The following is a 16,750-nucleotide window of genomic DNA, read 5'->3' as shown; positions in this document are numbered from 1 at the left end:
ACTACCCTACTTGAAGACTTACTATAAATCTACTATAATCAAGACAGTATGGTGTTGGTGAAAGAATAAACAAATAAATCAATGGAACAGAATTGAGAACCCAGAAATACACCCATATAAATATGATCAACTGATCTTTGACATAGGTGCAAAGGTAATACAATGGAGCAAAGATAGTCTCTTCAACAGATGATGCTGGAAAAACTAAACATCCACATGCAAAAAACAAACAAACAAAAACCCACCAAAAACCTAGATACGGACCTTACACACGTCACAAAAAATTAACTCAGATCACAGACTTACATGTAAAACCCAAAACTATAGAACTTCTGTAAGACAACATAGAAGAAAGCCTATAGATGACCTGGGGTACAGTGATGACTTTTTAGATACAGCATGAAAGGCACGGTCCATGAAAGGAAGAATTGATAAGCTAGGCTATATTAAAATTAAAAACTTCTGCTCCGTGAAAAACAATGTCAAGAGAATAAGGAGATAAGCCACAAACTGGAAAAAATATTTGCAAAAGATACATCTGATAAAGGATGTTATGCAAAATATACAAAGAACCCTTAAAACTTAATAATAAGAAAACAACCCCATTAAAAAAATGAGCCAAAGACCTTAACAGACACCTCACCCAAGAAGACATACAGATGGCAAATGAGCATATGTAAAGATGCTCATCAAGGAAATGCAAATTAAAACAGCAAGATATCATTACACACCTATTAGGAAGACCCAAATCCAGATCACTGATAACATCAAATGCTGGTGAGATTGTGAAACTCTAGGAGCTTTCATTCCCTGCTTGTGGGAATGCAAAAGGAGTGAAGGTGGCTGAGCCTGTTTTATCCTCACACACCTCCAGGCTGCTCTGATATTACCAGTGTACTCACCTGGTTCAGTGCCCTGCTTTCACCTGGGATGCTTTAATGGCTTTTGCCCTCCAGTTCCTTTTTCATGACAGCTCATTCTGCTCATTGCTAATGACTGAAGCAAAAGTGTCATTTTGAATTATTAAACAAAATCTCTTTTTCCACTATTTTCCTAATAAAGTACCAATTATTTGACATGTTATTCAAGGTCCTTCATTACCTGCCCCAAATCTACCTTTCATTGACTCTCTCCATTTATGCTCTCCTCAGTTTGAACCAAATCACTTCCAAAACTGCCTTTTCTTGTGCTGTGTCTTTCTTTGTTGTGCTTTGTTCCTTTCTGGAATGCTGTCTCCTTATCACCACTTAAAATCATACCCGTATCTTAAGACCTTGCTTAGCCATTATTTCCCCCTGCGAAGCTTCCTTTGAACACCTCAGCTAGCAGAAACTTCTCTTTTTAATTCATTCATTATTATTCTTTTTTACCTCTTAAAATTCTTCTCATATGCTGTCTTGTACTACAGTTAATTGTTGGATGCCTTATTATCTTCATGATTGCATTGTTTCTTAAAGGCATGGATGATGTCAAAATAGTATCAATGTAGTCATTTATAACTAATAGTTAATAATTCCTCCTACATGTTTTTCAGAGTGTTAACTGCTTATATATATTATCTACCTTAACGTTACCCAAATACCTGTTGTTGACAACCAAAATGAAAAATGTTGACTTAAAAAATATAGGCTGAACACTGAAAATGTAATTTGTTGATTTCAAGTAATGTTGATGGTTTGCAACGTAGCTATAATATATGGCAACAAGTCGTTACAAGTCTTGATGTCATAGCTGCCATGATAAAGCCTAGTGTCTAGATCTTGATTTCTAAATACTGTTATTCAATAAAGAAACTGTAGGTCTTTAAAGAATGGTTGATTTCGGGCTGGAGCACGGAAAATACAAAATGAGCTAAGAGCATATTGTGATGTTATAAAGCAAGGAAATGCTCATAAAAGGATGGGAAGTATTAAGAGAACATAGGAATGAACTGGAAAGGGTTCCCAATGGCAGATATAGAACACATTAGGCAACAAATATAAACAAATATTATAATGGATTATAGCCCTTAAAATAAAATAAATATCCATGAGTTCATACACATATAAAAAATTGAATAAATGACTGGGTAGTAAAAACATCCTTTTTCTTTAATTTTTTTATTTTTTAATTCCAGTATATTTAATATACAGTGTTATATTAGTTCCAGGTGTACAATATAGTGATTCAACAATTCTATTCATTACTCAGTGCTCAGCATGATAAGAGTACTCTTAATCTCCTTCACCTATTTCACCCATCCCCCCATCCAACTCCCTCCTGGTAACCATTAGTTTGTTCTTTATAGTTAAGAGTCTGTTTGTTTTGTTTCTTTTTCTCATTGCTCATTTGTTTTGTTTCTTAAATTCCACATGTGAGTGAAATCATATGGTATTTGTCTTTCTCTGACTGACTTATTTCACTTAGCATTATACTCTCTAGATCCATCCATGTATTTGCAAATGACAAGATTTCATTCCTTTTTATGGCTGAGTAATAATCTATTGTATATACATACCACTTCTTATTTATCCATTCATCTATTGATGGGCACTGGGCTGCTTCTATAATTTGGCTATTGAAATAATGCTGCAGTAAACATAAGGGTGCATATATCTTTTTGAATTAGTGTTTTTATATTCTTTGGGTAAATATCCAGTAGTGAAATGATGGGATCATATGGTAATTCTAATTTTAATTTTTATAGGAAGCTTCCCCAGTGGCTGTACCAGTTTGCATTCCCACCAACAATGCATGAGGGTTCCTCATTGTCTACATTCTCACCAACACTTGTTGTTTCTTGGGTTTTGATTTGAGACATTCTGACAGGTGTGAGGTGATATCTCCTCATGGTTTTGATTTGCATTTCCCTGATGATGAGTGATGCTGAGCAGCTTTTCATGTGTCTGTTGGCCATATGTATGGTCTCTTTGGAGAAATCTCTGTTCATGTCTTCTGACCATTTTTAATTGGATTATTTGTTTTTTGGTGTCGAGTTATAGAAGTTCTTTATATATTTTGGATATTAACCCTGTATCAGATATATAATTTGCAAATATCTTCTCCCATTCAGTATATTGTCTTTCAGTTTTGTTGATGGTTTCCTTTGCTGTGCAGAAGACTTTTATTTTGATGCAGTATCAATAATTTATTTTTGCTTTTGTTTTCCTTGCCTCAGGAGACATATCTAGAAAAATGTTGCTATGGCTGATGTTAGAGAAATGACTGCCTGTGCTCTCTTCTAGAATTTTTATGGTTTCAGGTCTCACATTTAGATTCTTGAGCCATTTTGAGTTTGTTTTTGTGTGTGGTGTAGGAAAGTGCTCCAGTTGGGCTCAGTCAGTTAAGCATCTGCCTTTGGCTCAGGTCATGATCCCAGGGTTGTGGGACTGAGTCCCACGTCGGGCTCCCTGCTCGGTGGGGAGTCCACTTCTCCCTCTCCCTCTGCCCCTCTTCCCTGCTTGTTCTCTCTCTCTCTCTCTCAAATAAATAAATAAATAAACAAACAAATAAATATCTTTAAAAAAAAAGTGCTCCAGTTTCATTCTTTTGCATGTAAGTGTTCAGTTTTCTCAACACCGTTTGTTGAAGAGACTGTCTTTTTCCCATTGGATATTCTTGACTCCTTTGTTGAAGATTAATTGACCATATAATTGCGGGTTTATTTCTGGTCTCTCTATTCTGTTCTATTGGCCTATATGTCTATTTTTGTCCCAGTACCAATACTGTTTAGATTTCTATAGCTTTGTAATATAACTTGATATCTGGGATTGTGATACTTCCAGTCTTATTCTTCTTTTTCAAAATTGTTTTGGTTATTTGGGGGGTCTTTCGTGGTTCCATACAAATTTTAAGATTATTTGTATGGAATCACAAAATTTTAAGATTATTTGTTCTAGTTCTGTGAAAAATGCTGTTGGTATTTTGAAAGAGATTGCATTAAATCTGTCGATTGCTGGGGGTAGTAGGAACATTTTAACAATATTTGTTCTTCCAATCCATGAGCATGGAATGTCTTCCCAATGCTTTGTGTCATCTTCAATTTCTTTCATCAATCTTTTATAGGTTTCAGAGTACAGGCTTTTCACCTTCTTGGTTAAGTTCATTCCTAGGTATTTTACTATTTTTGAGGCAACTGTAAAAAGGATTGTTTCCTTAATTTCTCTTTCTGCTGCTCATTATTAGTGTATAGAAATGCAACAGATTTCTGCACATTGATCTTGTATCCTGAAACCTTACTGAATTCATTTGTCAGTTCTAGTAGTGTTTTGGTGGAGTCTTTAGAGTTTTCTGTATATAATACCACGTCATCTGTAAATAGTGACAGTGTTACTTATTTCTTACCAATTTGGATGCCTTTTATTTCTTTTTGTTTTCTGATTGCTGTGGTTAGGACTTCCAGTCCTGTCTTGAATAAAAGTTGGGAGAATGGACATCCTTGTCTTGTTCCTAAGCTTAGGGGAAAGGCTCTGTTTTTCACCATTGAGTATAATGTTAGCTGTAGGTTTTTCATGTATGGCCTTTATTATGTTGAGGTGTGATCTCTCTAAAACTACTTGGTTTAGGGTTTTCATCATGAATGGATGTTGTGCTTTGTCAAATGCTCTTTCTGCATTTATTGGAATGATCAGATGGTTTTTATCCTTTCTCTTATTGATTGATATATCATTTTGACTTAGGAATATTAAACCACCCTTGCATAAATAAATCCCACTCGATCATGGTGAATGATTTTTTTAATGTATTATTGGATTCAGTTTGCTAATATTTATGGGCGAATTTTTGCATCTATCTTTTTCAGAGATATTGGTTTACGGTTCTCTTTTTTTTTGATAGTATCTTTATCTGGAAAGCAGTAAGTCTAGATTTTGGATTTTAGGATCAGAGGAGTATGGAGTTCAAAAAGACCCTTGGAGAAGCTTTCCATGCATCATGTCACATTCAGGGGAATAATGTCAGGCCCAGAGAAGCTGAGTTACTAAAGGAACATTATCTTGGGAGAGATGGTTCTAGAACTCATGGGTTTTATCTCTCCATTCACTTTTACTTCCACTTTATGACCTGGATTCAAGTCCAGGACCTCTGTCAGTTGACTTAATTAATTCCATTTAATCTAATTCATAAGATATTTTATAAGAAAGGTTATATACTAATTTCTAATGTGTTTATAACGAAATTATGAAAATCTTGCTCAGTAAGGATCATGTTTTACTTTTCAGGAGAACTTGAGTACCAGTTTGAGAAGTAAATAAACTTTGACTATGAGATTTGAATTTAGTTCATCTAAACTTTAAATCAATTTCAAGGAGCTCAATGTTTGATTATGCATTGTTCCCTTGGTTAAAGCCACCCTTTTATTTCTTCTTATGTGAAGGTTCTTTCTTGCTCAGTTGTTTGCTTACACACACACACACACACACACAGACACACACACACACACACACACACAGCACTCATTAAAACAGATAATGAGTCATGTATTTTTCATTTGGTGTAATTGTCTGAGGTGACTTCATGGTATAATCATCAGACGTTACGGGCCTAAAGAAGACAGTGATAATCTTGGCATTCAGCCGATGTATTCCCCCAGTTTTTATTGCCGGCAAGATTTCTGTGCCTCAACAAAACCTGCACTTTGCCTCCTCCACCCTCCAATATCTGGGCTATGCATTTAGCAGATGGTCTTGTTATACAATCATGTTTAACAGGATTAGGCTAGAACATTGAATTGTAGGGATTTCTGACTATCACAGCTGTTTCTTCTCTGAAATGCTTTCACTCAATTAATGTATACAAGATACTCCTCTGGCCAACCCTCATTTTCCAATCAGCACCAACACAGAGACCTGAATACATCCATATTTTAAATAGGAAAAAGAATTTTGGTGCCAGAAATGAATATACTAATGACTCCTATTTTTGTATGGGTACCAATGACAATATGCACGGTAAAAAATTGAAACAAATACTGAGTGTTTAAACTAGATTTAGGAAAATTATTCCAAATATTATTTCTATAATAGAATCTCTATATTTCTATAACAAAATCCCCCCATGTCTCTCCATTCTACCATACTTTTCTCACGTACTCTGGATCAAAATTCCAGAGTCATCCTTAGCATCTCTTCCTTACCCCACCTCCTCTACCCTCCATCACGGCAGGGGTGGGAGGTTGGATGGGGTGAGTGGTGGAACTACATCATAGCAGGGCAATAACCTCCTGATATCAGAAGCCTCTAGGGAGGGTCCAGCAACAGGAATTTTATGAGTGCGTCTCAACCCAACAGAGTCTCAATATCAGTGTTCATCTGGGGTGGGAGAAGCAAATATGGTGTTGTAAATTAAGAATGGGGGCCATGGAAAGCAAAAGAAAATAATGTCAACTAGTGTGCGTAAGAAAAGAATACCTCCAAAATACAGTCTTGCTTTAAAACTTGATTGGAGGGCTGGCATTTTTTAAACTATGTTCTATGTAATCCCATTTTAACTTAAACACATCATCTTATTTCATATTATAGCAACAATGCCATTTTGTCTTTATACCAACTTACTATACCTAATTTCACAGATAAGGAGATTGAAGAGAGATTAGGAAATTGTCTTATGCTTATACAGCTAGGAAACTGTGGAGTCCATTTTGAAACCCATTTTGTCCATCTCCAGAATCCAAGAATGCAGCTTTTCAACACTTTATGTGGCCCAATATGTCTGTGAAGTAAAGTAGCTTTGAGTCTGTTCATGTCAATCAAATGGATTTCCTTTTTGGTTCTAAGCCATTTCACATTTTGTAAAAAATCTTTTCCCAACTTAGAAAGTGCAAACACACATAACGCAGTGAGGGAAGTATTGCTAGCTCCATAATATCAGGTAAGGAAATGGAAGCTCAGAGAAATCAAGTAATTTGTCCATTGCCACACAGCCCATCGGTGATGGATGGGAATCTTAACCTGGGCAGTCTGTTCCCAGCCACACTGCTAACTTTAATAGGTTATTTTTACACTGGTTTGATATTTCCCAAAAAGAAGGAGGTGGAGTGTCATCTAACCTTACCCTATAAACTCTCTTGGAGCACACACACATACACAAAAAATACACATGCATACATACACATGTATGTGTATGTACATGTAAGTGTGAGTGTATGTATGTGTGCATGAGAAATATTAAAAAATAATATTCTAGTGGATATGAACTGTATCTATCTTCTTTTTTTTTTAAAGATTTTATTTATTTATTTGAGAGAGAGAATGAGATAGAGATAGAGAGAGAGAGAGAGCACGAGATCCAAGAGGGTCAGAGGGAGAAGCAGACTCCCTGCTGAGCAGGGAGCCCGATGCGGGACTCGATCCCGGGACCCTGGGATCATGACCTGAGCCGAAGGCAGTCGCTTAACCAACTGAGCCACCCAGGCGCCCTGTATCTATCTTCTATGCAGTAGATGGCATAGTAGTAATAATTGCTATAATTGCAATAATGTTAGCAGTATAATTGCTCCCATGCCTGCTTTTTGGTAGAATTCTTTTTCCCTACGACAAGGAAACTAAGTGTCTGGTCCTGCTCAAATACAGAACATCTGTAACTTGCAGAAGAGATCATGCGACAAAGAGTAAATGTAAATCAAACCACCTTTTACATGTCTGTGCTTTTGGTTATTTCAGGTACCAGGTGACCTGATTTCTAGTCAGTCTGGCAGATGAAACAGCTGTAATTCACAATAAATATACATCAAACATCACAATCTTTTTCTTTCTTCCTGCAAAAGGCAGCTGCCTTGTATCAAAAACATGTAAAGAATACTTGCTGCTACCTAACCAATGGGGCAACATATGCACCCCGCCATTAACATACGTAGGTTTCATAGCAGTGTGCCCAGAAGTGGGTAGGTGGCAAGCGGTGAAGACCAGGGGAAGCCAACCCAGCTCTGCTTGCAGACACAGCTGCTAAGCACTGGGTACACCTCAAATGAGGTAAAAGTGTTCACCTCAGGAATGGGAAAAATAACCCCCTCAGAAGCCATCACTTGGGTCCTCCCAGTTCTTCAAGTGTGTTCCATTTAATAGCAGCTCCAAGGGGTTTAACTGATTTTAGTGCAGAATTTCAAACTACTGTTCACTTGTACATTTGTCTTTACATGAATTTTGCAGGTGACCACGTAGTTAAAGCGAAGAGTTTGGGGATTTTGTTTCTGGTCTATTTAGAACGGAGGACCTGGAACAGGGCCACTGAGAGCCCACAAATGCCTGTGTCTGAATTTAAAAAGGCGGCCCTGTATGGAGGGAACTCTTTGGCATATGAATCTGCCCTCACTTGCCCCTTGGCTGGGCACAACCTGTACATAATTTGTCACCCTGATCATAATATTAGCTTGGCTTCTGGAAGTTTGCCAGGGCTCGTGGAGGTGTCTGTGTAAGAAGCTACAGAGCTTATATATTTTCCTCAGCTGATTTAATGAAGACCAAATAATTAGAAAATTTCCAGAGGCCAACAATATTTTTCTCACGACATACTTTTAAAAATCATAAGCATAATGTTCAGCAACCATGCTTGAATTTTTTCAGGTGTTATGATACTCCAAAAAAAGTTTTGCTTTTAAAGACTTCAGTGTTAAAACGCTCACACTCTGTTGTAATTATTTAACTGTCTGTTTTTCTCAGTTAGAATGTCCGCTCTGGGAAGGTAGTGATTGTGTACGCCTTGCCACTGTCCCTCCAGCACAATGTCTAATATGTAGTAAATACTAATACACATTTTTTGACTGAATGAAGGAATTTCTTACTTATTTTTCTTTTGGACTTTGAAGCAAAAGGAATAAACATAAAAATATCAGTGAACAATCACATCATCATTTTTAATATTTTAATTTTTAAAACAAAATATTTTTCTTCTCAACTATTTTCTTCACTTCTTACTACTATTCTTATTTCGTAGGGCCATTTTGTTTTGTTTTGTTTTGCCAGGGCATCATAGTGGATATTTATTGGGATCCTTGCACAGTCCACAAATCACCTCCTACTTTCTTTGGAGAATGTCACCCTTTACCTCAGAGCCTAAAAGATTCCTTTCCTTAGGATTTGGGACTGAGATAAATTGTAGATAGTCTCTTTGAGTGAGTAAAACTGCAATATGCAAACTCTGGAGTTGAAACACTACTATGTACTCAAAGAAATATGGGCAAGAGAGGGAGGGTGGCAGAGACAGATAGAGATAGAGAGAGAAAGGGAGAGAGAGGTGACATGCAAAGAAAAGCAGAGATTGGAGTAAGAGAGAGACAGAAAAGAAGCCCTACCCTGACAATCTTGGATCCCAGTTAGTCCCTTCCAGAGGCCTGGCAGAATTCCTGTCATTAGGTTCCCTTGAGATATTCCTAGAGCTTTAATATAAATCTCTCCCTTTATGGCTTAAGCCAGGTTAAGGTAGGTTAATTCCTAACAAATGCGATAATATATTTTAAATGAAAGTCAGTGAGGCATCATTTTAAATGCACAGATAACTTCCAGGAAATGTAGAGCAGTGCATGAAAACTTAAATATTTTAAATGGGCCTTCCTTAATTTTTCCAGATGGGGCCAGAGCACGTATTGTACCCAAGCATCCCAATGGCAGTAACCACACAGAGGCAACCTGGAGAAAAGCCCCTCGGGCTAGTTTGACAGCCTTCTAAATAATAAATGGAATGCCAGAGCTTAGTTAACAGGTGCTTGCCAAAAGAGCACACCGCACATCCGGCTACCGTAGGCATGGGAACTGAGCACAAAGATTCTAGAGCCGTGTTTCTCAAAATAGGGTTTTGGGTAAGAACATAAATCCTTGCAGCCCATCTCAGTCTCCATAAGTCAAACTATCTGAAGGGATGCCATGCATTCAGCCTGTGATAATAGGCTCAATGGGTGACCGGTACACACAGTGCTTCAGAGCTTACCACTCAGGGTGTAATGTGGAGCCCAGTAGCAGGGAAAAAACTTGGGAACTGATTGGAAAGGGGAACCTTTCCCACTCCCTTGACCTACTGAATTAGGATATGTGCTCGAATGAGATGCCCAGTCAATTCTATGTCCATTAAAGGGGGAACATGTTCTAGATCATTTGTTCTCAGCTGGGTTGTGCACTGGAATCATCCAGGTTACTTAACTATGATACTCTGGTCTGGGTTCTACCGCCCAGAGATTCTGACTTTAGAGAGTCTGATTCTGAGTTTGGAGTGTGACCCGAGCAGGTGCATTATTTAAAGTTCCCCAGGTGATTCTGATGTGCAGCCGAGATTGAGAAGCTCTGCTTACTGAGGATGACTAGATATATCCTAGAAGAAAGCCAACTTGTTAAATGGATTCTGAACCTCCTAGGAGGCACAATGATCTGAAAGCAATTTTGATTTGGAAGAGCAGGACCCCAGAGAGAAAGAAAACTAATTCTTTTTAAGTTCCAGGAAGAATTGGTTTGGAAAAATCACAAGACAGACCATGGGGGACTAGGACATAGAGTTTATAAAATGAATTATAGAGTTTGGAAAGCAGGCCACCCAATAACCTTTGCGGGGGTGGGGGGGAGACTGCTGTTGCCCAGGCAAAACCCAAGAATGTTTTCTTAGGGCTGGAGTAATAAAATGTCCCAGTGGAAAATCAGCAATGGCTCAAGGAATAATCTAGGGGGATAAAAACTATTTCAGAGACCTGAGAACCCAACCTGCAAGTGTCTAACTCCTAACCATGGCATAGAAGCACATGCTGAGAGGGGACCGGAAGAGGCCAAAATAGCATGAGGATCCAGGACACATGGAACTTTTGCCAGTGGCCACTACACAGGCCATCGGATTAACCACAGAAGCTCGAGCAACACATCGAAGACCAGGAGAGACTGGGTTATCCTCCAGGCAGAAACTAATAAAAACAGATGACACATTGGGCTGCATGCCCCTCTGTCAATCCCAGGACAACAGGCATGCCCTACGCTACTCATTCCTTGAAAGGGGGAGGAAGGAGAGTCCTGAATCTAAATGAACATTTACTCAACTGAGATTAAGTCTGAATCTGGAAGTGACTATGACATTAAGGTTTTCCTCTTCATGGAAATGGAGGGTTGAGACAAGCCAAGTGGAATTTTTTAATAGAATAATGAGGAAAGTTACATGTCTAGTTCCTGAATTATGCCTGTGAACTTCAAATCCACAGTTCTAGTGAATGGAATGTAGTTACCCGTCCATCAGGTGGTTTTCCTCTGCATAGGTCCCTGGGGACTTGGTGTCAATATAAAGAGGCTTCTTTGAGTGGCATTCTTTTGCAAGAAGATGAGGATCAAGGAAAATGTTATAGGATCATGAATCACCAGACATCTCTATTTCCATTTGAGAGGCAGAACCGGAACCAGAACCCAAGTTTACTAAGATGTCCAGACGAACACCGAACGCCTCAAGACAATCTTGAGGAATAAGAATTCAGTCAGTGGCATTATTGGTCCTGCCTTAGTAAAGATCATTCACTTTACAGACAGATGGATAGACTGCATGAACTTCATTGGTTAGTATAAACTGCATCAGCCTCAGTAGATAAAGTTAACGAATGGCCTCAAATGACTTTTTACTGATTGTTAAGAAGGGATAAAAGAAGACATAAGTAAGAGGCGACTAATGACCAACATTTACCTACTTTAGCTTTTCTCTTCCCTGTCCTACGCTGGCTCACTTCCTCAACCCTCCATCCAGCCCCAGAAGGAATATTCCTTGAGAGAAAAGTTCTTTCACGTTTCTCTCCTTCCTGGCTTTTATTTAGGAGACTTCGAAAGAAGTTGATGAACTGCCTGTGTGATCGATACATCCCTTATCTCCCTTACCTGGGGGAAGGTCCTGCCATCCTGTCTGTCAAGCTCCCTGGTACTAAGGTGAGAATATGACGAGCCTAATGACTGGCAGTAATTTTCCAAAATAACTGTTTACCTAAAGTTAGAACCCAAGAATTAAATTTCATGAATCATCCTAATGTATTTTGGAAAGGAATCACATAGGGAGGATTATTTAACATAGAATATATTATGAATGACCCCCCCCCAAAGAACCCCGCTAACCTCATTGATTGGACTAGTATAATATAACCTAAGAAAATAAACTTAACTAGATGTTCTTGAAAATGTGGAAGGTATTTGCCTATAATTATAATACTAAATCTGCTTTGAGTCCACTACAACATCTATGTTAGTGCCATAAAAGACTTCTGGCAAATTTATGAGAATATGTGGCAGTATCCTTTTTGCCTAATCCCAGAGGGGAAGAGAAAGTGGAAGGATGAAATTAGTGATGTATATTTAGGCCGTCAGTTTATTGGAATGTTGCCCCAAACCAGAAAAATACTCTTCATATGGAAAATACCCAGTTAAGGGAAGGGTGGTAGAAAGAGACAAGGTTTTAATAAATATTTAAAGCTGTCAGTTAACTAGTAGTGATTTCTAAGTGTTTATTGAAACCATCTTAAAATAACTAACATAAAAGTGAAAATTGAACCATAAAACCAAGAAGTCTGCTCTCTGCTAAAACCCCTGGGATTACTGAAACGATCCTTTAAGACAAATTGTATTTTCCTACACCACACATAAAACATGAATTATCTCACTGTATTGTCTAATTTCCATGAGACCTCAATATGAATGAAGTAATCAAAAAGAGTTTACAGTCTTTATTATGAACCAGTTCTTCTTGTTTCACTTTGAAATATTCAATCTATTTTGAAAAAAACCCCAAAGTGTGGCAAGAAAATATTTATACTCCAAAAAACATGAGCTTTAGGACTAAAATGTTGAAGTTCATGAGTTAACTTACAGGAACTATGAGCTCGAGAGAGAATGACAGGGTTAAAATAAATTGTTCTAGCTCGCTCTGAGGCAAGTTGTCTTTATCAGTGGAGAACAACTCACTGAGGGGTTTCAAATAACTTTGGTTGCAAAGTCGACAAGTCATATGTCCAATGTGGCTTTTCAAAAGCCACCTTGCCTTTCTAACATCGTCTCCTGGTAGGAAAGGGAGGGGTTATTTTATCTGCCTTTATTTTCTTAAAAGATTTTATTTATTTATTTGACAGAGAGATAGAGCCAGAGAGCACACGCAGGCGAGGGGCAGAGGGAGAGGGAGAAGCAGGCTGCCCGCCGAGCAGGGAGCCCGAGGTGGGGCTCGATCCCAGGACCATGGGATCGTGACCTGAGCCGAAGGCAGACGCTTAACTGACTGAGCCACCCAGGCATCCCTTTATCTGCCTTTAAATGCTCATGAAAGTCACTCAGGAATCATGCAAAAGAGCCCCGGGCCGTCCACAGTTAAGCTGGGCCTTCGCCTTTATGAGGGAAAAGCTTACATGTGATGCGCCGTCCTGAGAATGGGCTTCTTTCTAGGAAGTGGGCTCTCTGGTGGGAGAGGAAAGAAACCCTTACCTGGGTAATCATTCTTGTCTATGTCTGAGTCTCCTCTTAGAGTAAAGCCGAAGCCCGAAGGGATGGTCTGTGAGGCCCACACTCCCTGCAGAGTTTGGGAAGGCTTGGTGTTTAAGCCATCCTTGTTCCCGTTGTAAATGAGCACTTTGCCTCTTTGATCCTTGCCTGCAAAGGGTGCTCCGATGGCAATATCTGCAAATGGGGACACATGAACATATTTTTTAAGGAAAGAAGAAGGTTTTAGAGATAGAATTAAGTGCAGTCAAAGAGCAGTAAACTATAATCCAAAGGGCTCATTCAGTTTTCCAGGAAAATTTTGTAATACTGCAGCAACCATAAATTATTTGTTGGCTTTTATCCATCCAGCAAATATTTATCGAGTGACCACTGTGTGTTGGATGCAGTGGGTATGACAGCAAACCAGATGCCGCTTTTAGAAAGTTTATGTTCTAGTGCAGGTAGTAGACAATTTGAATAGAGAGACAATCAAGAAAAGATGGAGACAAACCACGAGAGACTATGGACTCTGAGAAACAAACTGAGGGTTCTAGAGGGGAGGGGGTGGGGGGATGGGTTAGCCTGGTGATGGGTATTAAAGAGGGCATGTTCTGCATGGAGCACTGGGTGTTGTGCACAAACAATGAATCATGGAAAAAACTAATCAAAAACTAATGATGTAATTATGGTGATTAACATAACATAATACAATAAAAAAAGATGGAAAGTGACACATTCTATGCAGAAGAATCAAAAATATTAATGTAATGGAGAATGGTGGTTATTTCTAGATTCGGTGATTGGACAGGGTGTTGCTAAGGCTCGTGCTGAAAGTGAAAGCTGGGGACAAAAGGGAACCAACTGTGTGAAATCAGAGGGAAGAGCACTCCAGGCAGAAAGAACTGGTGTGCCAAGGTCTAAAGGTTGAAAAAGCTGGGCCCATTGGAGGAGCAGGGAGAGCATGGTCTACACGGGAATTTAGCGAGCAACAGGGAGGGCTGGGTCACATCACTAGGCTGGATAAAACAGGAGGCACCTTTGCAAGGTACTTATGAGTTTCTTGTCAAAAGAAATAAACAATCTCTTGTACAAAGATTATATAATGTAATGATTACATTGTCCCATGAGGGAGGCAGGATGCATTTTACAGTAGAGGACATTGGGGAACCTAGAAAGAACACTATCACCTGACTCCCACGGTAAATAGAGCACTCAATGAAAAGTAACTTCCACACATTGTGTTCTTCAGGATTGTTCTAAACAATACACAGAAAGACTGAGTTTTACATAAAAAAGAGCACGAAGAACACAATAACATAATAGCTCACGCCAGTGGATGACGGTTATGTGTCCTCACTTTGTCGTTTATTTCTCTTTGCTCCTAAGTAAGTCTGATAAGACTAAGTAAATCATGAATTGACTTTACTACATAATGAGGATCATAATTCCAGTTTCATTTAACAGGTAACGATAGATATCCCAAATCTCAGATCATGGTGGAAATTAAAGATATCATCATGTGACAGGTGCAAAGGGGCCCTTCCTTCACCTCCTCTAAGTCAGTCCACATCTGTCTCATGTTTCCTCCCAGTTTGGAATTATTTTGCCCACTTTATACTCAAAAACAGTGAGGCTCAGAGAGGCAGAACCCCCTTAATGTCATTAAAAATGTTTCTCTTAGCTTTCAAAAATATCATGAAGGGTTTGAGAAAAAAGACAAATAGAGGAAAATATGGTGGAAAAGATGGCTTGATAGATAATTTAGCATTATTTATTTCGCTTGGTGCTCAGCGATAGGGCAGTTTCTGAAAGCAGCGTATCAGTTAAAGATGAACTTGTCTCTTTTTTATTATTTTCCTGGAACCATGAACTTTCAATATACATTTATATTTTATAGCACTTTAAAAATTACTAACCATACATTTCTGGGATGTCTTTTTTTCAAAGAAAACATAAAAATGCCAAAGGCCCCAATGAATACTGATCTGATGCAAACACTCCCAAGGCTATTTTATTGGAGCAAATTCCTGTTATTCCCTTGAACTTTAAGAAACCCACTATACCTTGCTTCTTGATTTAAAGGTCCTGAACATGTAAGCAAAACTTTGTGTGAGCTTGCATGTTTTTCTGAGAAGGTACTTGCAAGGCATTCACAAATTCTTAGCTTAAAGAATCATAATCCTAAACTAAGAATTTAACACTACTTTACTGCAAACATTGAAATTGCCCTCAAGCTCAGGTTTACAGACCAATTAAAATTCAGCATAACCTATACATAGTCCATGTGGGTTAATCACAAGGCAATATACTTGTCCATATATCGACATGTATTTATTTGTCTTGACTCTGTACATAACAGAAGGTTCTCTAGTTTTCTTTGAGTCATTAAATCCAAATATCACTTTAAAAAATAATTGCTGCCTTTATTAAGAGCTGCATATATAAACTTTAAACTGCCTTGAGGTTTTTGATACTTCATTAAAAACCAATAATAGTAACCATAACACACACACCACTTTGTCATTGTTTCCTTTGTGTACCGGTAACATGAATTATGACAAAAAAACAATTTCCATGTATTGGTGTCAATTACCATTGTATCCATCTTGGTTCAGGTCTCCTAAGTGTGCCACAGCACTACCGAATCTCCCGAAAACCTCGGTGCCTGCAAGGATCTGCGGGTCCCTGAAGACAAGCGCGCTCACTTGCAAATACAGGTAAACTTGCCCTACTTCTCTAGGGCTGCTCTCAAATTCACGTTCCATAAAGAGAGGTGCCCCAATCAATACGTCATCCATTCTGTACAGAACAAAGAGAGAGGTCAGAGCACTGACAGACCTGAGATTCTTTGGGGTACACTTTTAATCAACTAGATTAGTATATTTCTTTGGTATTTTTCCTTTCCCAGGAAAATGAGTATTTTACAATCATCGTATTTCTTTCATTGCTATCTCTGGGATAGAATGTTGTAAGAACATTGTAAGTTCATTGTTACACTGAACTTTTTTTTTATAAAAAAAGATTTATTTATTTGAGAGAGAGAGAGTGTGTGTGCAAGTGGGAGGAGGGGCAGAGGGAGAGGAGAAGCGGACTCCACACTGAGTGGGGAGCCTGACATGGGGCTCGATCTCACCATGAGATCATGACCAGAGCCAAAACCAAGAGCTGGATGCCTAACTGGCTGAGCCACCTGGGTGCCCGTACACTGAACTTTTAAACTATGTTACAATGACTACTTTAAGAAAACCAGATACTTCACCATTTTCAAAAGCTTCTTAGTGCATTTCCGGAAAATGTAGCTATACAAGTAAAACATATCAAAAAAGATCTAAAAAAGGTTTTTCTCAAAGTGGATTAGAGTTTGTCTA

At 38.5% G+C, this 16,750-nt stretch overlaps 1 protein-coding gene across 2 annotated transcripts in view; it reads right to left on the bottom strand.

Annotated features, from left to right (window-relative positions):
• Window positions 1-16,750, bottom strand: part of ITGA8 (integrin subunit alpha 8) — a 191,783-nt gene that overhangs the window by 97,327 nt on the left and 77,706 nt on the right. For both annotated transcript variants that reach the window (XM_028114140.1, XM_028114141.1), the window contains 2 exons: window positions 15,976-16,181; window positions 13,386-13,577 (listed from right to left, as the gene is read on the bottom strand). In XM_028114140.1, the coding sequence (XP_027969941.1) occupies window positions 13,386-13,577; window positions 15,976-16,181 (398 nt within the window). The remainder of the gene's footprint in view (window positions 1-13,385; window positions 13,578-15,975; window positions 16,182-16,750) is intronic.

This window comes from Eumetopias jubatus, unplaced genomic scaffold (genome assembly GCF_037043125.1).
Source record: "Eumetopias jubatus isolate StellerSeaLion01/CBP00866 unplaced genomic scaffold, mEumJub1_p1.0 scaffold_8, whole genome shotgun sequence".
Taxonomy (NCBI): domain Eukaryota; kingdom Metazoa; phylum Chordata; class Mammalia; order Carnivora; family Otariidae; genus Eumetopias; species Eumetopias jubatus.
This window is presented reverse-complemented; position numbering and strand designations above follow the sequence as displayed.